The sequence below is a fragment of the Nerophis ophidion genome, linkage group LG17, assembly GCF_033978795.1.
Source record: "Nerophis ophidion isolate RoL-2023_Sa linkage group LG17, RoL_Noph_v1.0, whole genome shotgun sequence".
Taxonomy (NCBI): domain Eukaryota; kingdom Metazoa; phylum Chordata; class Actinopteri; order Syngnathiformes; family Syngnathidae; genus Nerophis; species Nerophis ophidion.
The window spans coordinates 29,544,975-29,560,683 of NC_084627.1; the positions used below are offsets into that span (position 1 = coordinate 29,544,975).

The 15,709-nt window shown below is 39.1% G+C and overlaps 2 protein-coding genes across 5 annotated transcripts in view; both read left to right on the forward strand.

Annotated features, from left to right (window-relative positions):
• The window catches only part of LOC133536308 (poly [ADP-ribose] polymerase tankyrase-1), a 337,423-nt gene that overhangs the window by 190,705 nt on the left and 131,009 nt on the right, over positions 1 to 15,709 (forward strand). For all 4 annotated transcript variants that reach the window (XM_061876734.1, XM_061876733.1, XM_061876732.1 and 1 more), the window contains one exon: positions 14,006 to 14,081. In XM_061876734.1, the coding sequence (XP_061732718.1) occupies positions 14,006 to 14,081 (76 nt within the window). The remainder of the gene's footprint in view (positions 1 to 14,005; positions 14,082 to 15,709) is intronic.
• The window catches only part of LOC133536310 (uncharacterized), a 193,216-nt gene that overhangs the window by 73,237 nt on the left and 104,270 nt on the right, over positions 1 to 15,709 (forward strand). The gene's annotated exons all lie outside the window — the stretch shown is intronic.

Sequence of the window (15,709 nt, forward strand, 5' to 3'; positions counted from 1 at the left end):
AGGAAGCCAGTGCAGTGACTTGAGCACTGAACTAATATGGTCATATTTCCTGGTTCTAGTCAGGACTCGAGCAGCAGCATTTTGGATAACCTGCATCTGCTTCACACCTTGTTTAGTGAGAAGGCCATTAAAGTAGTTCGAATGATTTCTTCAACTGTTTTGTCAGTGACATGAGTGAAATGTGCTAGCAGTAGTTGTCTTGCTGCCTGCAGAGTAGCTATTTGTTTTCCAGGATTTATTGCATTTTTTAATGCCTTGAACTTTAGCATTAAAGAATATTGCAAACTCATTGCACTTTGATGTAGAAATTAGTTCTATTGGAAGGGAAACAGGAGAGTTTGCTAATCTGCTAACCGGACACGAGAGTTGTTACTACAGCATGTGATGACTTTAGAGAAATATTTTCCCTTGTTCTACGCAAAGTCGTTTTGAACACATTTAACTTTTCTTGGTAAATCTTATCATGAGCTGGGAGCTTTGAAATGCGGCATTTTCATTTGGCTCTGCAGCACACCATCTTAATTTCTTCATGGTACTTTTTTGCCTACTTTTAACCATTCTAACCTTGACAGTAGCAATGGTATCTAAAGTATTTACAACACTTGACAGGTCAATGACATTAGACTACAGGGTGTTTTTGAACCGTATCATTTTCACAAACTGTGTCCATTTCCTGTATTAATGAATATTCCCCAAACAACCACAGAATGCCGGTTTGGGTTTAACAGACCAGTTGAAGAAAACACAAAAATGATCTGATAAAGCAGCATCGATAACAATGACGGTTAGGTTGTAAGACATTTAGTAATGATCAGATTAAGAGTGTCACCTTTGCTGTGGTTGGGCCCGTTTACATGCTGAGTTAAACAAAACATTTCAAGGAAAGCACTGACTTCTTTAGTATACTTTTGGATGCAGTGGGAGAGTGGCCGTGCGCAACCCGAGGGTCCCTGGTTCAATCCCCACCTAGTACCAACCTCGCCACGTCCGTTGTGTCCTGAGCAAGACACTTCACCCTTGCTCCTGATGGGTGCTGGTTAGGGCCTTGCATGGCAGCTCCCTCCATCAGTGTGTGAATGTGTGTGTGAATGGGTAAATGTGGAAGTAGTGTCAAAGCGCTTTGAGTACCTTGAAGGTAGAAAAGCGCTATACAATTACAACCCATTTATCATTTATTTATTTATAATTTACATCCAGATGCAAATGTAGGTCCCAGTTAGGGCTGGGCGGTATGGCCTTTTTTTAATATCTCGGTATTTTTAGGCCATATCGTGATATACGATATATATCTCGGTATTTTGCCTTAGCCTTGAATGAACCCCTTGATGCATATAATCACAGCAATAGAGTGATTCTATGTGTCTACATTAAAACATTCTTGTTCATACTGCATTAATATATACTACTTTTGAACTTTCATGCAGAGAAGCAAATCACAACTAGGTCAATTGACCAAAACTGTATTTATTAAACAGTTATTAGCAGGTGACATTTCAAATGATGCTACACATTAGCAGTAATGCTACTTCTGGTAGCAACGCTTGTGCCCCACACTTGACAAATTAAAGTTGTCTATTCGACATATTCTCGCTTGAAGCCGAGCCACCGCCACACGATAGACCCCGTGCTGTTTTTCTTGGGAATTAATTCTTCCTTCGCACCTTTGGGATTCGCATCTTCTTTCTCTCGTATTACCGCTCACAACACTCCGCTAACATCACAGCTAACGTTAGCCACGCTGCTACCTCTCTGCTCAGTGAGGGCGTATATGTATGTGACGTATGACGTGACAGTATGTGACCTATGTAAGTTTGTGCGCTTGCTGTCTGTGAGAAGGAGACACAAGAAGGAGTGGGAAGAGCCTGTAGTGTATTGCCCGCAGCTAAAAGTAACTGCGTGAGAACGTATAATCGAATATTACGATATAGTCATTTTCTATATCGCACAGAGACAAACCCGCGACATATCGCATTTATCGCCCAGCCCTAGTCCCTGTGATGACTTAACAGTCAAAAACACATAAACTAAAGCAATTCCGTAAAGTCATCAATAGAGGCATTGACATTATTGTGGTTGTTTCTAAAAAGTGATTATAGAGTTTGGATGATTGTTTTATCTCCATTTTGAATGACACATAATCAAATGATGAAAAAACGCCAAATGACAACTTATGGCTGTGAATATTCTCCCTGAATATGGCACAAATGCCCCCATTCCTTTGGTTTTGTGTCTTAAACCCATAGTTGAAGTGAGGTGGAGTACTTTCAATCATAATAACTGCATTTGCTGTGTTTTTGTGGAGACATGTCTCAGTTAAAAACATAACATTGTGATTGTAAGCGGGAAAAAAATGATTAATCAAAAATGATTTTTTTGATTAATCAAACAGGCAAGACATTATGTCTTGCCTGTTTGAGATTAGGTAGTTGCACTTGTCATTGTGTTCTCCAAAGAATGTGAATCACATTTCTCTGATCAGTTGATATGTCCGTCTTTTAACTAATAAATGTGCTTGGATAGTAGTTACTGTTTTAGAAGAGAGCACTTCTTTATTGGGCCTCTGGTTGATGTGATGTTGATCAGCGCAGAGGCCCTTAGCATGCTAGACAACAGCATTGACGTTTTTGGGATTAACAGTTACGGGCACAGCTGGCGAGGGCCAAACTCTGAGAGTTTTGACTAATTTAATTTAATTTAATAGGAAAAGGAAGAGGGACGCAATGTTTTTTTTGTTGATTTAATTTTTGATTGCGCCATGTCCACAGTAAGGTGAACCATTTTACCAAGCTCTCAGATGGTCAAGCAGGTGATTGCGATGGTGATGGTGGAGAGAAAGACAGTGAAGCATTTCTGGAGGGTGTAGAAGCAGAAGCGGAATCCAGGTTTGTGTTGAAGGTGATGATGATGGAGGACTTGCTGCATCAGACGCCTTTGTTTAGGATTTTGGTAGGCCTGGGGGATATAACGATTTTATCGATATAAAAACAATAACTTTTTTTTTTCTCTCCTCTTGCATACTTCCTTAGCAGCACACCTAGTAAAACATGGCTAATGCTAACGTGAGCAAGACGTTTGTTCAAATGAAAAGAAAGTGATGTCAGCACTTTGGTTTTGTGGCAACAGGCATGTTTAAAAATGGCAGCAGCACAACAAACGTATTCCTGCATCTAAAACCAAAGCCTCCAGTGCAGGAAATACAAGTACTTTACAAGGTGAACAAGACCGCAACAACAAATAAGCTTTGGCTAAAAATCAGCTTATTGTGGAGGAATCATTGATACCATATATGTATGATAGTCAATGTTCTGATGTAACGTAACATGCTACCTTATATGTGGTTTTATGTAAACACGACAGCGTAAGAACCACAGCAAGTTCAAAGCAGGAAATACATTTTTTGCTAATTAAAGCAACTACCAGCAATAATCACAAATATTAATTTGATATCAAAGCAGCTGTCCCGCGATCCCGAGATGGACAAGCGTTAGAAAATGGATGGGTGGATAGAAAGAGGCAACATCATACAAAGCAGATAACAAACAAACACACACATACACCCCTACTATTATCTATAAGGTAAACAATCAATGATTGAAGTAAGAAGCTTCAGCTTGCAACCTAAACAATACCCCCTTTGTGGACCAAAATATATGACAGCCATGGAAGCACATTCAATCTCTTTATTAAGTATTGCTAACAAAATCCTGTGAAAACATATTCAACAAAGCTGCCGTAGCTGCCAACAAACTGCTGCCGTTACGCCAACAAACACAACTGAGCTAACGCTGCTCTGTCTAGGTGCTGACGCTACACTTCAATTGACTGCTCTAATATGAAACGTCTCTCAACTGCAGAAGCCAGCTATTTTATTTTTTATTTTTTTTATTTTTATGTTCCCCTTTAATGAATTTAATTAGAAATTAATTAAATTTATGAAAGAGTATTCTGTTTGTTATAATTCAATTACTTTTTTGGTAAAGTAACAAGTAACTACTTTTTAAAAGTAATTTTCTGAAAACTGATAATGATATTATGTATGTTGTGAAAGAAGCATAGTGAAGAACAATGACTAAAGTGGTCGCTCTGCACACCGCCAAGATGTGTGAATGAAAAAGCCTGAGTTCATCCACTTGACTGACTGAAACTGTAGTGTCCTCAATGATTTACTTGATTATTTATCTGCACACTGTGTGTAATACTACATTTTATTTTGCAGAAATATTTGATTCAAAAGAGAAGTTTTAAGTTTTCACTTTAATAATCTCCATATTGGAGATAATTATTTATTTGCATGCAATGTGCAATGCTACATTTTTGTTTACAGAAATATTTTAGACATATTTTATTTAGCACGGGGGAACAGGGGTTAGTGCATGTATATCACAGTACGAAGGTCCTGAGTAGTCCTGAGTGTCAATCCCGAGTTTGCATGTTCTCCTCGTGACTGTGTGGGTTCCCTTCGGGTACTTTGGCTTCCTCCCACCTCCAAAGACATGCACCTGGGGATAGGTTGATTGGCAAAACTAAATGGGCCCTGGTGTGTGAATGTGAGTGTGAATGTTGTCTGTCTATCTGTGTTGGCCCTGTGATGAGGTGGCGACTTGTCCAGGGTGTACGCCGCCTTCTGCTCGAATGCAGCCGAGATAGGCTCCAGCACCACCCACGGTAGGAAATAGATGGAAATATTTTATTCAAGACAGAAGTTTTGCTTCCCAGAGGAAACGCTTAATTTACTTCTTTGAAAACTATTCCATAAAAAGCACAATATATATCTGGTCTAAAACAAACAACATTTATCAAATTAGAATTTTGCTCAGAGTAAGATGCAGTGTATGCAGTGTCATTTAAAACTACTAGTTGTTCATCAAATAAAAGAAAAACTTTTATCTCTGTCATCTGTATTTAATGGTTAGGTAAATATGAATAAATCGCAAATAGATTTTTTTTTTTAGAAAATGTTGAGGTTTTATTTTTAAGCAGTATCGCCCTCCCAGAGGTGCTGCTGTGGTTGTTGTGGCTGAGTCCTTTGCTGGGTTCCTAGGTGACAGAGGAGTACTTCTTCCGCTCCATTTCTCTTCCCTCCGTGGCAGCATAGGATCCCGTCCAGCCCTATTCTGATGCCTCAGAGCGTGGAGGAGGTTATCCGTTAGCCGTCTCACTCCACCTCTGTTGAGATGTGCGCCTAACAATGTGGGATTAACAATGTTAATAAAATGCAGTCCTCTGGACTTAAAGACTTTGGATAGCCATGTATTCAGCTAAAGCAGCCTACTGAATTTGTTCATCCTGCCGTCGATGTTTGGGAGAGGTCCACTGATAAGTGTAGATATTTCCACTTTATCAACACTCTCAAAGAGTTTATTAAAGGGGAACATTATCACCAAACCTATGCAAGCGTCAATATATACCTTGATGTTGCAGAAAAAAGACCATGTATTTTTTAACCGATTTCCGAACTCTAAATGGGTGAATTTAGCCATGCTATGGGCAACTTCATTAGGTACACCCATGCTATGGCCGAATAGCGTCAATAGCTATTTGCTCAATAGCTTCAATTTCTTCTTCAATTTCGTTTTCGCTATCTGCCTCCATACTCCGACCATCTGTTTCGATACATGCGTAATCTGTTGAATCGCTTAAGCCGCTGAAATCCGAGTCTGAATCCGAGCTAATGTCGCTATATCTTGCTTTGGTAACCGGCATGTTGTTTGTATTGGCAGCACTGTATGACGTCACAGGGAAATGGACAGCAAATGGCGAAAATCAAGAACTTTAAAGCTTTTTTTAGGGATATTCCTGGGAGGTGTAACATTTTGAAAAAAACTTCGAAAAATAAAACATGCCACTGGGAACTGATTTTTATTGTTTTTAACCCTTTTGAAATTGTGATAATGTTCCCCTTTAAAGTCTTTCCTCAGTGAAAGCACAGATCATTTCATATGCTCTAATTGTGGTACATTAGAGGTTCATACACACATTGAATAAGGAAAATAATTTTTGATGGTGGCCACTTGACTAAGGCAAAAGTTAGCTAAAAAAAAGAGTGAGCACAATTAAGTATACGTTTGATACTTGTATTATTTATTTGTTGTTACTTCTGCCTTGTAGTTGCTTGTTTAGATTTCTATAGCGTCTTTTAGGTGTGTACACTTACTTGGTCTCTGATTTTTTCAGTACCTAGTGATATTGAATATGCTTCACCCATAAATTCATGTAAATCGTTCAAATAAAATATATATAGAAAATACATATGTTAAATCGGAATTGCGGTGTTATTTTTGTAATCAATGCTATCCCACCAATGTAATGTAGTAATTTAAAATGTTAGATTCCAAAAATGCAATGATGACTAATTTATGAAAAAATCATATTTTTGTCCCTCCTTGTCTTTACATATGGGCACATTTGGCATGTTTGACCACACATGTTATTGTTGCAGGAAGTGTGTGTGTGTGTGTGCGCCCACGTGTGTGTGCGTATCTCATGTCTGATTGACTGTGGGTGGGTGAGCTCTCACCTCTCTCCCAGTTGATCACCCATAATCACACACACACACACACACACACACACACACACACACACACACACACACACACACGCACACACACACACAATTGCTCACAGCTGTTCCTCAGTGTATTATGAGGTCAGCAGGCTCTGAACTCTGAACTCAACAGCGGTTCTCACAGCTGAGCCACTGACTGACCTCGGTAATATGGTTGTAAACGTTTTTGTTGGGGACTTTTTCCTCCTTTTTAGCAACATAACTCCTACACACCGCTTTTAAGATAAGATAGCATTGTTTTTCTTATTTGGGTTGATTTTGGCCCATATAGCTGCACAGTTGCATGGAATTATTAGTGTCAACTTATGAAATGGTTCTATTTAATTAGCTGGCAACAAATGATCTAATTATGTTGCTTTGTCTCAGTCATTCAGTTTAGGGTAGTACAATGTGACAAATTTACCCGCAAATGCACCCAAAAATAGACCGTGCGATTTGAAAAAAAACCTGTCGCACATGTGCGAATAGGAATTTCAAACTGTTCATCTCATTTTGTTCATAAAATAAATAAAATTTGATCATTGTAGAGTAAAATGTTCGTCCATTTGTATAGCATGTTTGGCATAAACTTAAACCATAACCAAATGGACAAGTGTTTGACGCGGAAGTGTCACTGATCACTGTGTGTGCCTCCCTCCCACCTGCAACATGCACAGAGGGGAGCTCACACACTCAGTCTTCCACTACAGAAGAAACAAGTATGGCGCATCTAAGCGCATAAAAACTGTTATCGCGCGCCGATTCTCCATTTTGTGCGCGCGCGCGCGCACACCATTTTGCGCACGTGTGGTGCCTTTGTGCGTGCGCGCCGTTTTCGTTTTGGCACTTTGTTATTCTTACACGGCCCCTCCTTTCTGATTGGTCAGGCGAAAATAGCTGAGGGCCAATCAGAAGTATAGCAAGGCGGGTCATCGACAATATGTATCAAGATGATACAGCTCCTGGCGACAAACAAATTCTAAAAGGTCCAAATTTAGTGGAGTTGTGGAAATTGCCAATTGAATTTTATCTGAAAGTCTCTAAAGGAGGTAATGTCTCATCTTTTGAGAGAACATCACATAGTTAATGAAGTGTCAAGATCAATATCTCTCTTTTGAGAATACGCGCGCGATAACAGTTTTTATGCGCTTGGATTTTTGGCACTAAAGTGACGCCATAAACAAGGTCTTAGTTAAAGGAATTGGTCACTAAAATACATCCTTTTCTTCACAACCCTAAAACCTGACACAAACTGCATTGTGCGCTAGTAACTATGAGGGTCGGAGGGAACACTGAACAGCAAATCAATGACTGAAGTGGCAAACTTTCCGTCCAAAAAATACCCGGTTTGTTGGCAAGAACTCACAGCCATGGAACCACATTCAATAATAATAATAATAATAATAATACACTTTACATTTGTTATAATCTCAAAGTGCTACACAGTATAAAAAAAAAAAAAAAAAAATCTATGTATTATGCAGAAGTATCACAAACCAGTGAAAGATTCATTCAGAGCTGACAAAGCTAACAAAAACAGCTCAAGCTAAAAGGCTTGTGAGACTCAGACTGAGCATGGACTCACTGTCATCACGTTTTAAAGGCACACACACACTGCTGTCATCTATACTTTTTATAAAACGTATCTCAACTTCATTATGCCAGATATTAGATTTTTTTTTAAGTAACACATTAATTACTTTCCCCAGTAATTAATTACATTTATTATAGACTAAAATCGTTAGTAATTCAATTACTTTTTTGATAAAGTGAAGAGTAACTATAATTAATTACATATTGAAAGTCACTTTCAAAACAGCCTCTCACACAGCATTATGAAGTTCGCAGGTTGATGTTCTTGCTAAAATACACTATACTGCCACAAGTATTTGGCCACCTGCCTTGACTCACATATGAACTTGAAGTGCCATCCCATTCCTAACCCATAGGGTTCAATATGATGTCGGTCCAGCTTTTGCAGCTATTACAGCTTCAACTCTTCTGAGAAGGCTGTCCACAAGGTTGCGGAGTGTGTTTATAGGGATTTTCCACCATTCTTCCAAAAGCGCATTGGTGAGGTCACACACTGCTGTTGGTCGAGAAGGCTTGGCTCTCAGTCTCCGTTCTAATTCATCCCAAAGGTTTTCTATCGGGTTCAGGTCAGGACTTTGTGCAGGCCAGTCAAGTTCATCCACACCAGACTCTGTCATCCATGTCTTTATGGACCTTGCTTTGTGTACTGGTGCACAGTCATGTTGGAAGAGTAAGGGGCCCGCTCCAAACGTTTCCCACAAGGTTGGTAGCATGGAATTGTCCAAAATAGTTTTTATCCTGGAGCATTCAAAGTTCCTGTCACTGGAACTAAAGGGACAAGCCCAACTCCTGAAAAATAACCCCACGCCATAATTCCTCCTCCATCAAATTTCACATTCGACACAATGCAGTCAGAAATGTACCGTTCTCCTGGCAACCTACACACCCTGAGTCCTCCATCAGATTGCCAGATGGAAAGGCGTGATTAATCACTCCAGAAAACGCGTTTCCACTGCTCTAGAGTCCAGTGGTGATGTGATTTACACCACTGCATCCCACACTTTGCATTGGACTTGGTGATGTAGGGCTTCAATCCATCTACTCGGCCATGTAAACCCATTCCATGAAGCTCTCTGCGTACTGCAAGTGGGCCAATTGGAAGGTCACTTGAAGTTTGGAGCTCTGTAGCAACTGACTGTGCAGAAAGTCCCCAACCTCTTTGCACTATGCGCTTCAGCATCCGCTGACCCCCTCTCTCTCAGTTTACGTGGCCTACCACATCGTAGCTGAGTTGCTGTTGTTCCCAAACTCTTCCATTTTCTTACAATAAAGCCGACTGTTGACTTTGGAATATTTAAGAGCGAGTAAATTTCACGACTGGATTTCTGCACAGGGGGCATCCTACTACAGTTCCACGCTGGAAATAACTGAGGTCCTGAGAGCGGCCCATTCTTTCACAAATGTTTGTAAAAACAGTCTCCATGCTTAAGTGCTTGATTAGAATCAGGTGTCTTAATCACTTGGCCGAGCCAAGTGATTAAGACACCTGATTCTAATAATTTGGATGGGTGGCCAAATACTTTTGGCAATATAGTGTATTTTTGTGTATGTCCTATATTAATGTTTATCTATTAGAACACCATTGTTAAAGGTAAACTATTTTCATGTTGTAACTGACGTTTAAACATGTCCCCTCAAACCAAGGTACAAACCCTGTTTCCATATGAGTTGGGAAATTGTGTTAGATGTAAATATAAACGGAATACAATGATTTGCAAATCCTTTTCAACGCATATTCAATTGAATGCACTACAAAGACAAGATATTTAATGTTCAAACTAATACACTTTATTTTTTTTTGCAAATAATAATTAACTTAAAATTTCAAGACTGCAACAGGTGCCAAAGTTGTTGGGAAAGGGCATGTTCACCACTGTGTTACATCACCTTTTCTTTTAACAACACTCAATAAACGTTTGGGAACTGAGAAAACTAATTGTTGAAGCTTTGAAAGGGGAAGTGTTTCCCATTCTTGTTTTATGTAGAGCTTTAGTCGTTCAATAGTCCGGGGTCTCTGCTGTCGTATTTTACACTTCATAATGTGCCACACATTTTCCATGGGAGACAGGTCTGGACTGCAGGCGGGCCAGGAAAGTAACCGCACTCTTTTTTTACGAAGCCACGCTGTTGTAACACGTGCTGAATGTGGCTTGGCATTGTCTTGCTGAAATAAGCAGGGGCGTCCATGAAAAAGACGGCGCTTAGATGGCAGCATATGTTGTTCCAAAACCTGTATGTACCTTTCAGCATTAATGGTGCCTTCACAGATATGTAAGTTACCCATGCCTTGGGCACTAAAGCACCCCCATACCATCACAGATGCTGGCTTTTGAACTTTGCGTCGTTAACAGTCTGGATGGTTCGCTTCCCCTTTGGTCCGGATGACACGATGTCGAATATTTTCAAAAACAATTTGAAATGTGGACTCAACAGACCACAGAACACTTTTTCACTTTGCATCAGTCCATCTGAGATGATCTCGGGCCTAGAGATGCCAGCGGCATTTTGATGTTGTTGATAAATGGCTTTCGCTTTGCATAGTAGAGCTTTAACTTGCGAACTGTATTTAGTGACAGTGGTTTTCTAAAGTGTTCCCGAGCCCATGTGGTGATATCCTTTAGAGATTGATGTCGGTTTTTGATACATTGCCATCTGAAGGAACGAAGGTCACGGTCGTTCAATGTTCGTTTCCGGCCATGCCGCTTATGTGGAGTTATTTCTCCAGATACTTTGAACCTTTTGATGATATTATGGACCGTAGATGTTGAAATCCCTAAATTTCTTGCAATTGCACTTTGATAAACGTTGTTCTGAAACTGTTTGACTATTTGCTCTCGCAGTTGTGGACAAAGGGGTGTACCTCGCCCCATCTTTTCTTGTGAAAGACTGAGCATTTTTTGGGAAGCGGTTTTTATACCCAATCATGGCACCCACCTGTTCCAAATCAGCCTGCACACCTGCGGGATGTTCCAAATAAGTGTTTGATGAGCATTCCTCAACTTTATTAGTATTTATTTCCACCTTTCCCAACTTCTTTGTCACGTGTTGCTGGCATTAAATTCTAAAGTTAATGATTATTTGCAAAAAAAAAAAAAAGTTTATCAGTTTGAACATCAAATATGTTGTCTTTGTAGCATATTCAACTGAATATGGGTTGAAAAAGATTTGCAAATCATTGTATTCCGTTTATATTTACATCGAACACAGTTTCCCAACTCATATGGAAACAGGGTTTGTACTTTATTTCCCATGTTGTCATTTTGTTTTTTGTTAGCTGAATAATTTAGCATAGCAAAATGTTTTTTAATAAGATTGCAGATTATATTTGACTTTTCTTATATCATTTTCAGGTTCTTTCTTTTGTCTTGTCTTAACACACCTCTTAAATTGGGATCATATTAGACAAAACATATTTTTCTTACTTGTTGGTACCTATTTTTTGTATATTTGGGCTCCCCATCTGTCGCGAAAATTTAAAATCAATGCATGGCGGAGATATTTCGTTACGTCAACGGAAATTTCCATTCATGGGCCTAAACTAAATGGGGATATGAGTTTTGATCCATGTCGCCCAGCCCTACACTCGAGTTACCGACAGTGCTAGCACAGTTTAGGGATGTTTTCTGTGTTTAATTGAGTGTTGTAATAAGCCTTATGATGACATTGTGTTAATATGTGCACATGCGTGTATTGTTTGAGTGTTAATAATGAAATTGAGACATTTCTTATTGCTACAAAATATTTGTATGCTACAAAAAAATGTATGTTCTACTATTTTTTTTGTCATTTAATATCACCGGTGCTAATAGTGGAAAAAGCTAAGTGTACAGCCCTGCTGTTATATACCAGCGTTCAAATAACCGTGTTGGGTCAACCACTATTTTTAAAATTACCACAAAAAACACACATTTCATAAATCACTTGCTGGATAAAAATGTTGATACATGTAACTGTCAGGTGTACAATTTACTATTTAAGTCTAATCAAATAACTGCAATAATTTAATTGATTGGATGTATAACTAAGTGGAGGAGTTCAAGTACCTCAAATTCTTGTTCACGAGTGGACGGTGAGATCGACAGGTGAATCGGTGCGGCATCTTCAGTAATGCGGACGCAGTATCGATCCGTTGTGGTGAAGAAGGAGCTGAGCCGGAAGGCAAAGCTCTCAATTTACCGGTCAATCTATGTTCCCATCCTCACCTATGGTCATGAGCTTTGGGTCATGACCGAAAGGACAAGATCGAAATGAGTTTCCTCCCCCGGGTGGCGGAGGCTCTCCCGTAGAGATAGGGTGAGAAGCTCTGCCATCCAGGAGGAACTCAAAGTTAAGCCACTGCTCCTCCACATGGAGAGGAGCCAGATGAGGTGGTTTGGGCATCTGGTCAGAATGCCACCTAAACTTCTCCGTTGGGAGGTGTTTAGGGCACGTCCGACTGGTAGGAGGCCACAGGGAAGACCCAGGACACGTTGAGAAGACTATGTCTCCCGGCTGGCCTGGGAATGCCTCGGGATCCCCTCGGAAGAGCTGGATGAAGTGGCTGGGAGAGGGAAGTCTGGGATTCCCTGCTTAGGCGACCCGACCTCGGATAAGCGGCAGAAGATGGATGGATGGATGGATGGATGGATGGATGTATAATTGTTTGAATAAGGGAATTGTGGCATAGAGCTGTGGTTCTCAACCTTTTTTCAGTGATGTACCCCCTGCGAACATTTTTTTAATTCAAGTACTCCCTACTCAGAGCAAAGCATTTTTGGTTTAAAAAAAGAGATAACGAAGTAAAATACAGCACAATGTCATCAGTTTCTGATTTATTAAATTGTATAACAGTGCAAAGTAGTGCTCATATGTAGTGGTTTTTTTTAACTATTTGGAAAAAAAGGTATAAAAATAACAAACAACTTGTTGAAAAATAAAATAGTGATTGAATTATAAATAAACATTTCTACACATAGAAGTAATCATCAATTTTAAGTGCCCTCTTTGGGGATTGTAATAGAGATCCATCTGGAATTATGAACTTAATTCTAAACATTTCTTCACAAAAACAAAATCTTTAACATCAGTATTTACGGAACATGTCCACAAAAAATCTAGCTGTCAACACTGAATATTGCATTTCTTTTCACAGTTTATGAACTTACATTCATATTTTGTTGAAGTATTATTCAATAAATACATTTATAAAGGATTTTTGAATTGTTGCTATTTTTAGAATATTTGAAAAAATAAATCTCACGAACTCCTTGGCATACCTTCAAGTACCCCCAGGGGTACGTTTACCCCCATTTGAGAACCACTGGTATAGAGTGATGATGATGATGAAGGTTGGAAAGGTGGAGGTAAACAGAAAGAGTGAGACATGGCTTTACATATTTGATAAATCAAGCATTAATATGTGTTAATAGAGTAATGATCTTATTTTGGTCTGACAGTTAATTTTTCAACAGCTGACTCAAGAAACTGGGTTGTTGGCTGCCATGGCAACACTTCCCTCTGGAGTGCCTGGGCAGTGAACCTACAAACCAGGAAACCCATCAGAAACAGGGACATTATCTTAGATATTCTATAGCCTTCCTTGTCTTCTTTGTTAGAACATACGCAAATCATGTCAGCCTGCTGATGAAAATTCTTCCCTTCTGTCCTTTGAGCTTATCTCCCCACTCCCCAACAGACCGTCTACACTCTCCCTCTGAGAAACACCACTAATCCTCTATGGTGGCGGATGCTCCTTCTCTCTCTCTCTCTCTCTCTCTCTCTCTCTCTCTCTCTCTCTCTCTCTCTCTCTCTCTCTCTCTCTCTCTCTACACACACACTCACACACACACACACACACACACACTAATGAGTGTGTATGTACATTCGCAGGAGTGGAAATGAGGAAAAGCTAATGGCCCTGCTCACGCCGCTTAATGTCAACTGCCACGCGAGTGACGGCCGCAAGGTAAGAACAAATGTTTCCTGCATGCAAAGAAAACAAAGGTCCAACTTCAACTTTGGGAAACACATTAGAGGGGACATTGTTTCCTGCAAATGCTCTAATGGGCAGGTGCAGGCCTTTGTTGGATCATATTATCCAATCACTTGTAGACAATAGCAGTGTAGTAGACATTGACACCAAATACCTATCAGTGCATTTTGTACCGCTTGTCTTTCTCCAGTTTTCAGAATAATGACATTCGCAAACGAGTCAAGTCTTTTGAACGTGTCTTTCCACAATTAAACAATAAGAAGCGATTTTCAGTTGTCATTCGTTGTAATACTTTTGAGAGACGTTCTTTATGCAAATTGCCCATGCTGCCCTTTCAGAATCAAATTCAGGATCAGAATCAAAGTCAGCTACATTGGCTTTACTTATCATTATATATATATATGTATATACATACATATATATATATATATATATATATATATATATATATATATATATATATATATATATATATATATATATATATATATATATGTAGGTGTGGGAAAAAATCACAAGACTACTTCATCTCTACAGATCTGTTTCATGAGGGGTTCCCTCAATCATCAGGAGATTTTAATGGAAGCATTCACATACAATGGTTTATATAGAGCACAGAGTGGGTGGGTACAGGCAGGCGTAGGGTGTGGTGATTGGCTCATGTGTTACCGAGGAGGTGTTTCCGTCTGTGGCAGCATGTTGAAATGATTTCACTGCGCTTGTTGAGGGATGATAGATCTGGATGATATATAATAAACAGTTTCTCTTTTAAGCATAGGTTGCATCTTTTATTACCACTGTTGTAAGGTGTGCTGGATGCAAGAATTTGCCATGTTATTGAATATTCAACATTATTGTCTTTGAGGTTCCAAATGTGTTTGCTGAGTTCTGTAGAATTCTGCAAAGTCTGGTTTCTAAAGGAGGCGTTGTGATTATTCCATCTTGTTTTGAACGCTCCTTCGGTTAATCCTACGTATGTGTCGGATGTGTTAATGTCCTTGCGTGTTACCTTTGCTTGGTAAACGACTGATGTATATATATATATATATATATATATATATATATATATATATATATATATATATATATATATATATATATATATATATATATATATATATATATATATATATATATATATATATATATATATATATTGAATAATGATACCACCGATTTAGAGTCGTCCCAAAAGGCTCTAAACATGTTAATGCTATCATGTGCATGAACTCACATTGGCAGGTAAATTAGGAGGAGAGTGAGTACATTACGCACCTGAACCTAAACCTGAAATAAATATTAGCAACTAGAAAACAAAAACTGAACAAAGTCAAAGAAAGCGTAGCATTTGGTTGCACTTCGCGGGGTTGATGACATGCAAGGTAAAGTGGACATAGTGACGTTACTGTCAAAGAATGGTAAAATGGAACATTCTTGTGGAATGTTTACAATGGAAACAAAAGCCAAATATAACAAAAATAAATTAAAAAAATTATATCCTATAGGTTTTTATTGGGGTAGCACGGTGGTATAGTGTGTCTGCCTCACAATACAAAGGTCCTGGGTTCAATCCTGCACTCGGGATCTTTCTGTTGTGGAGT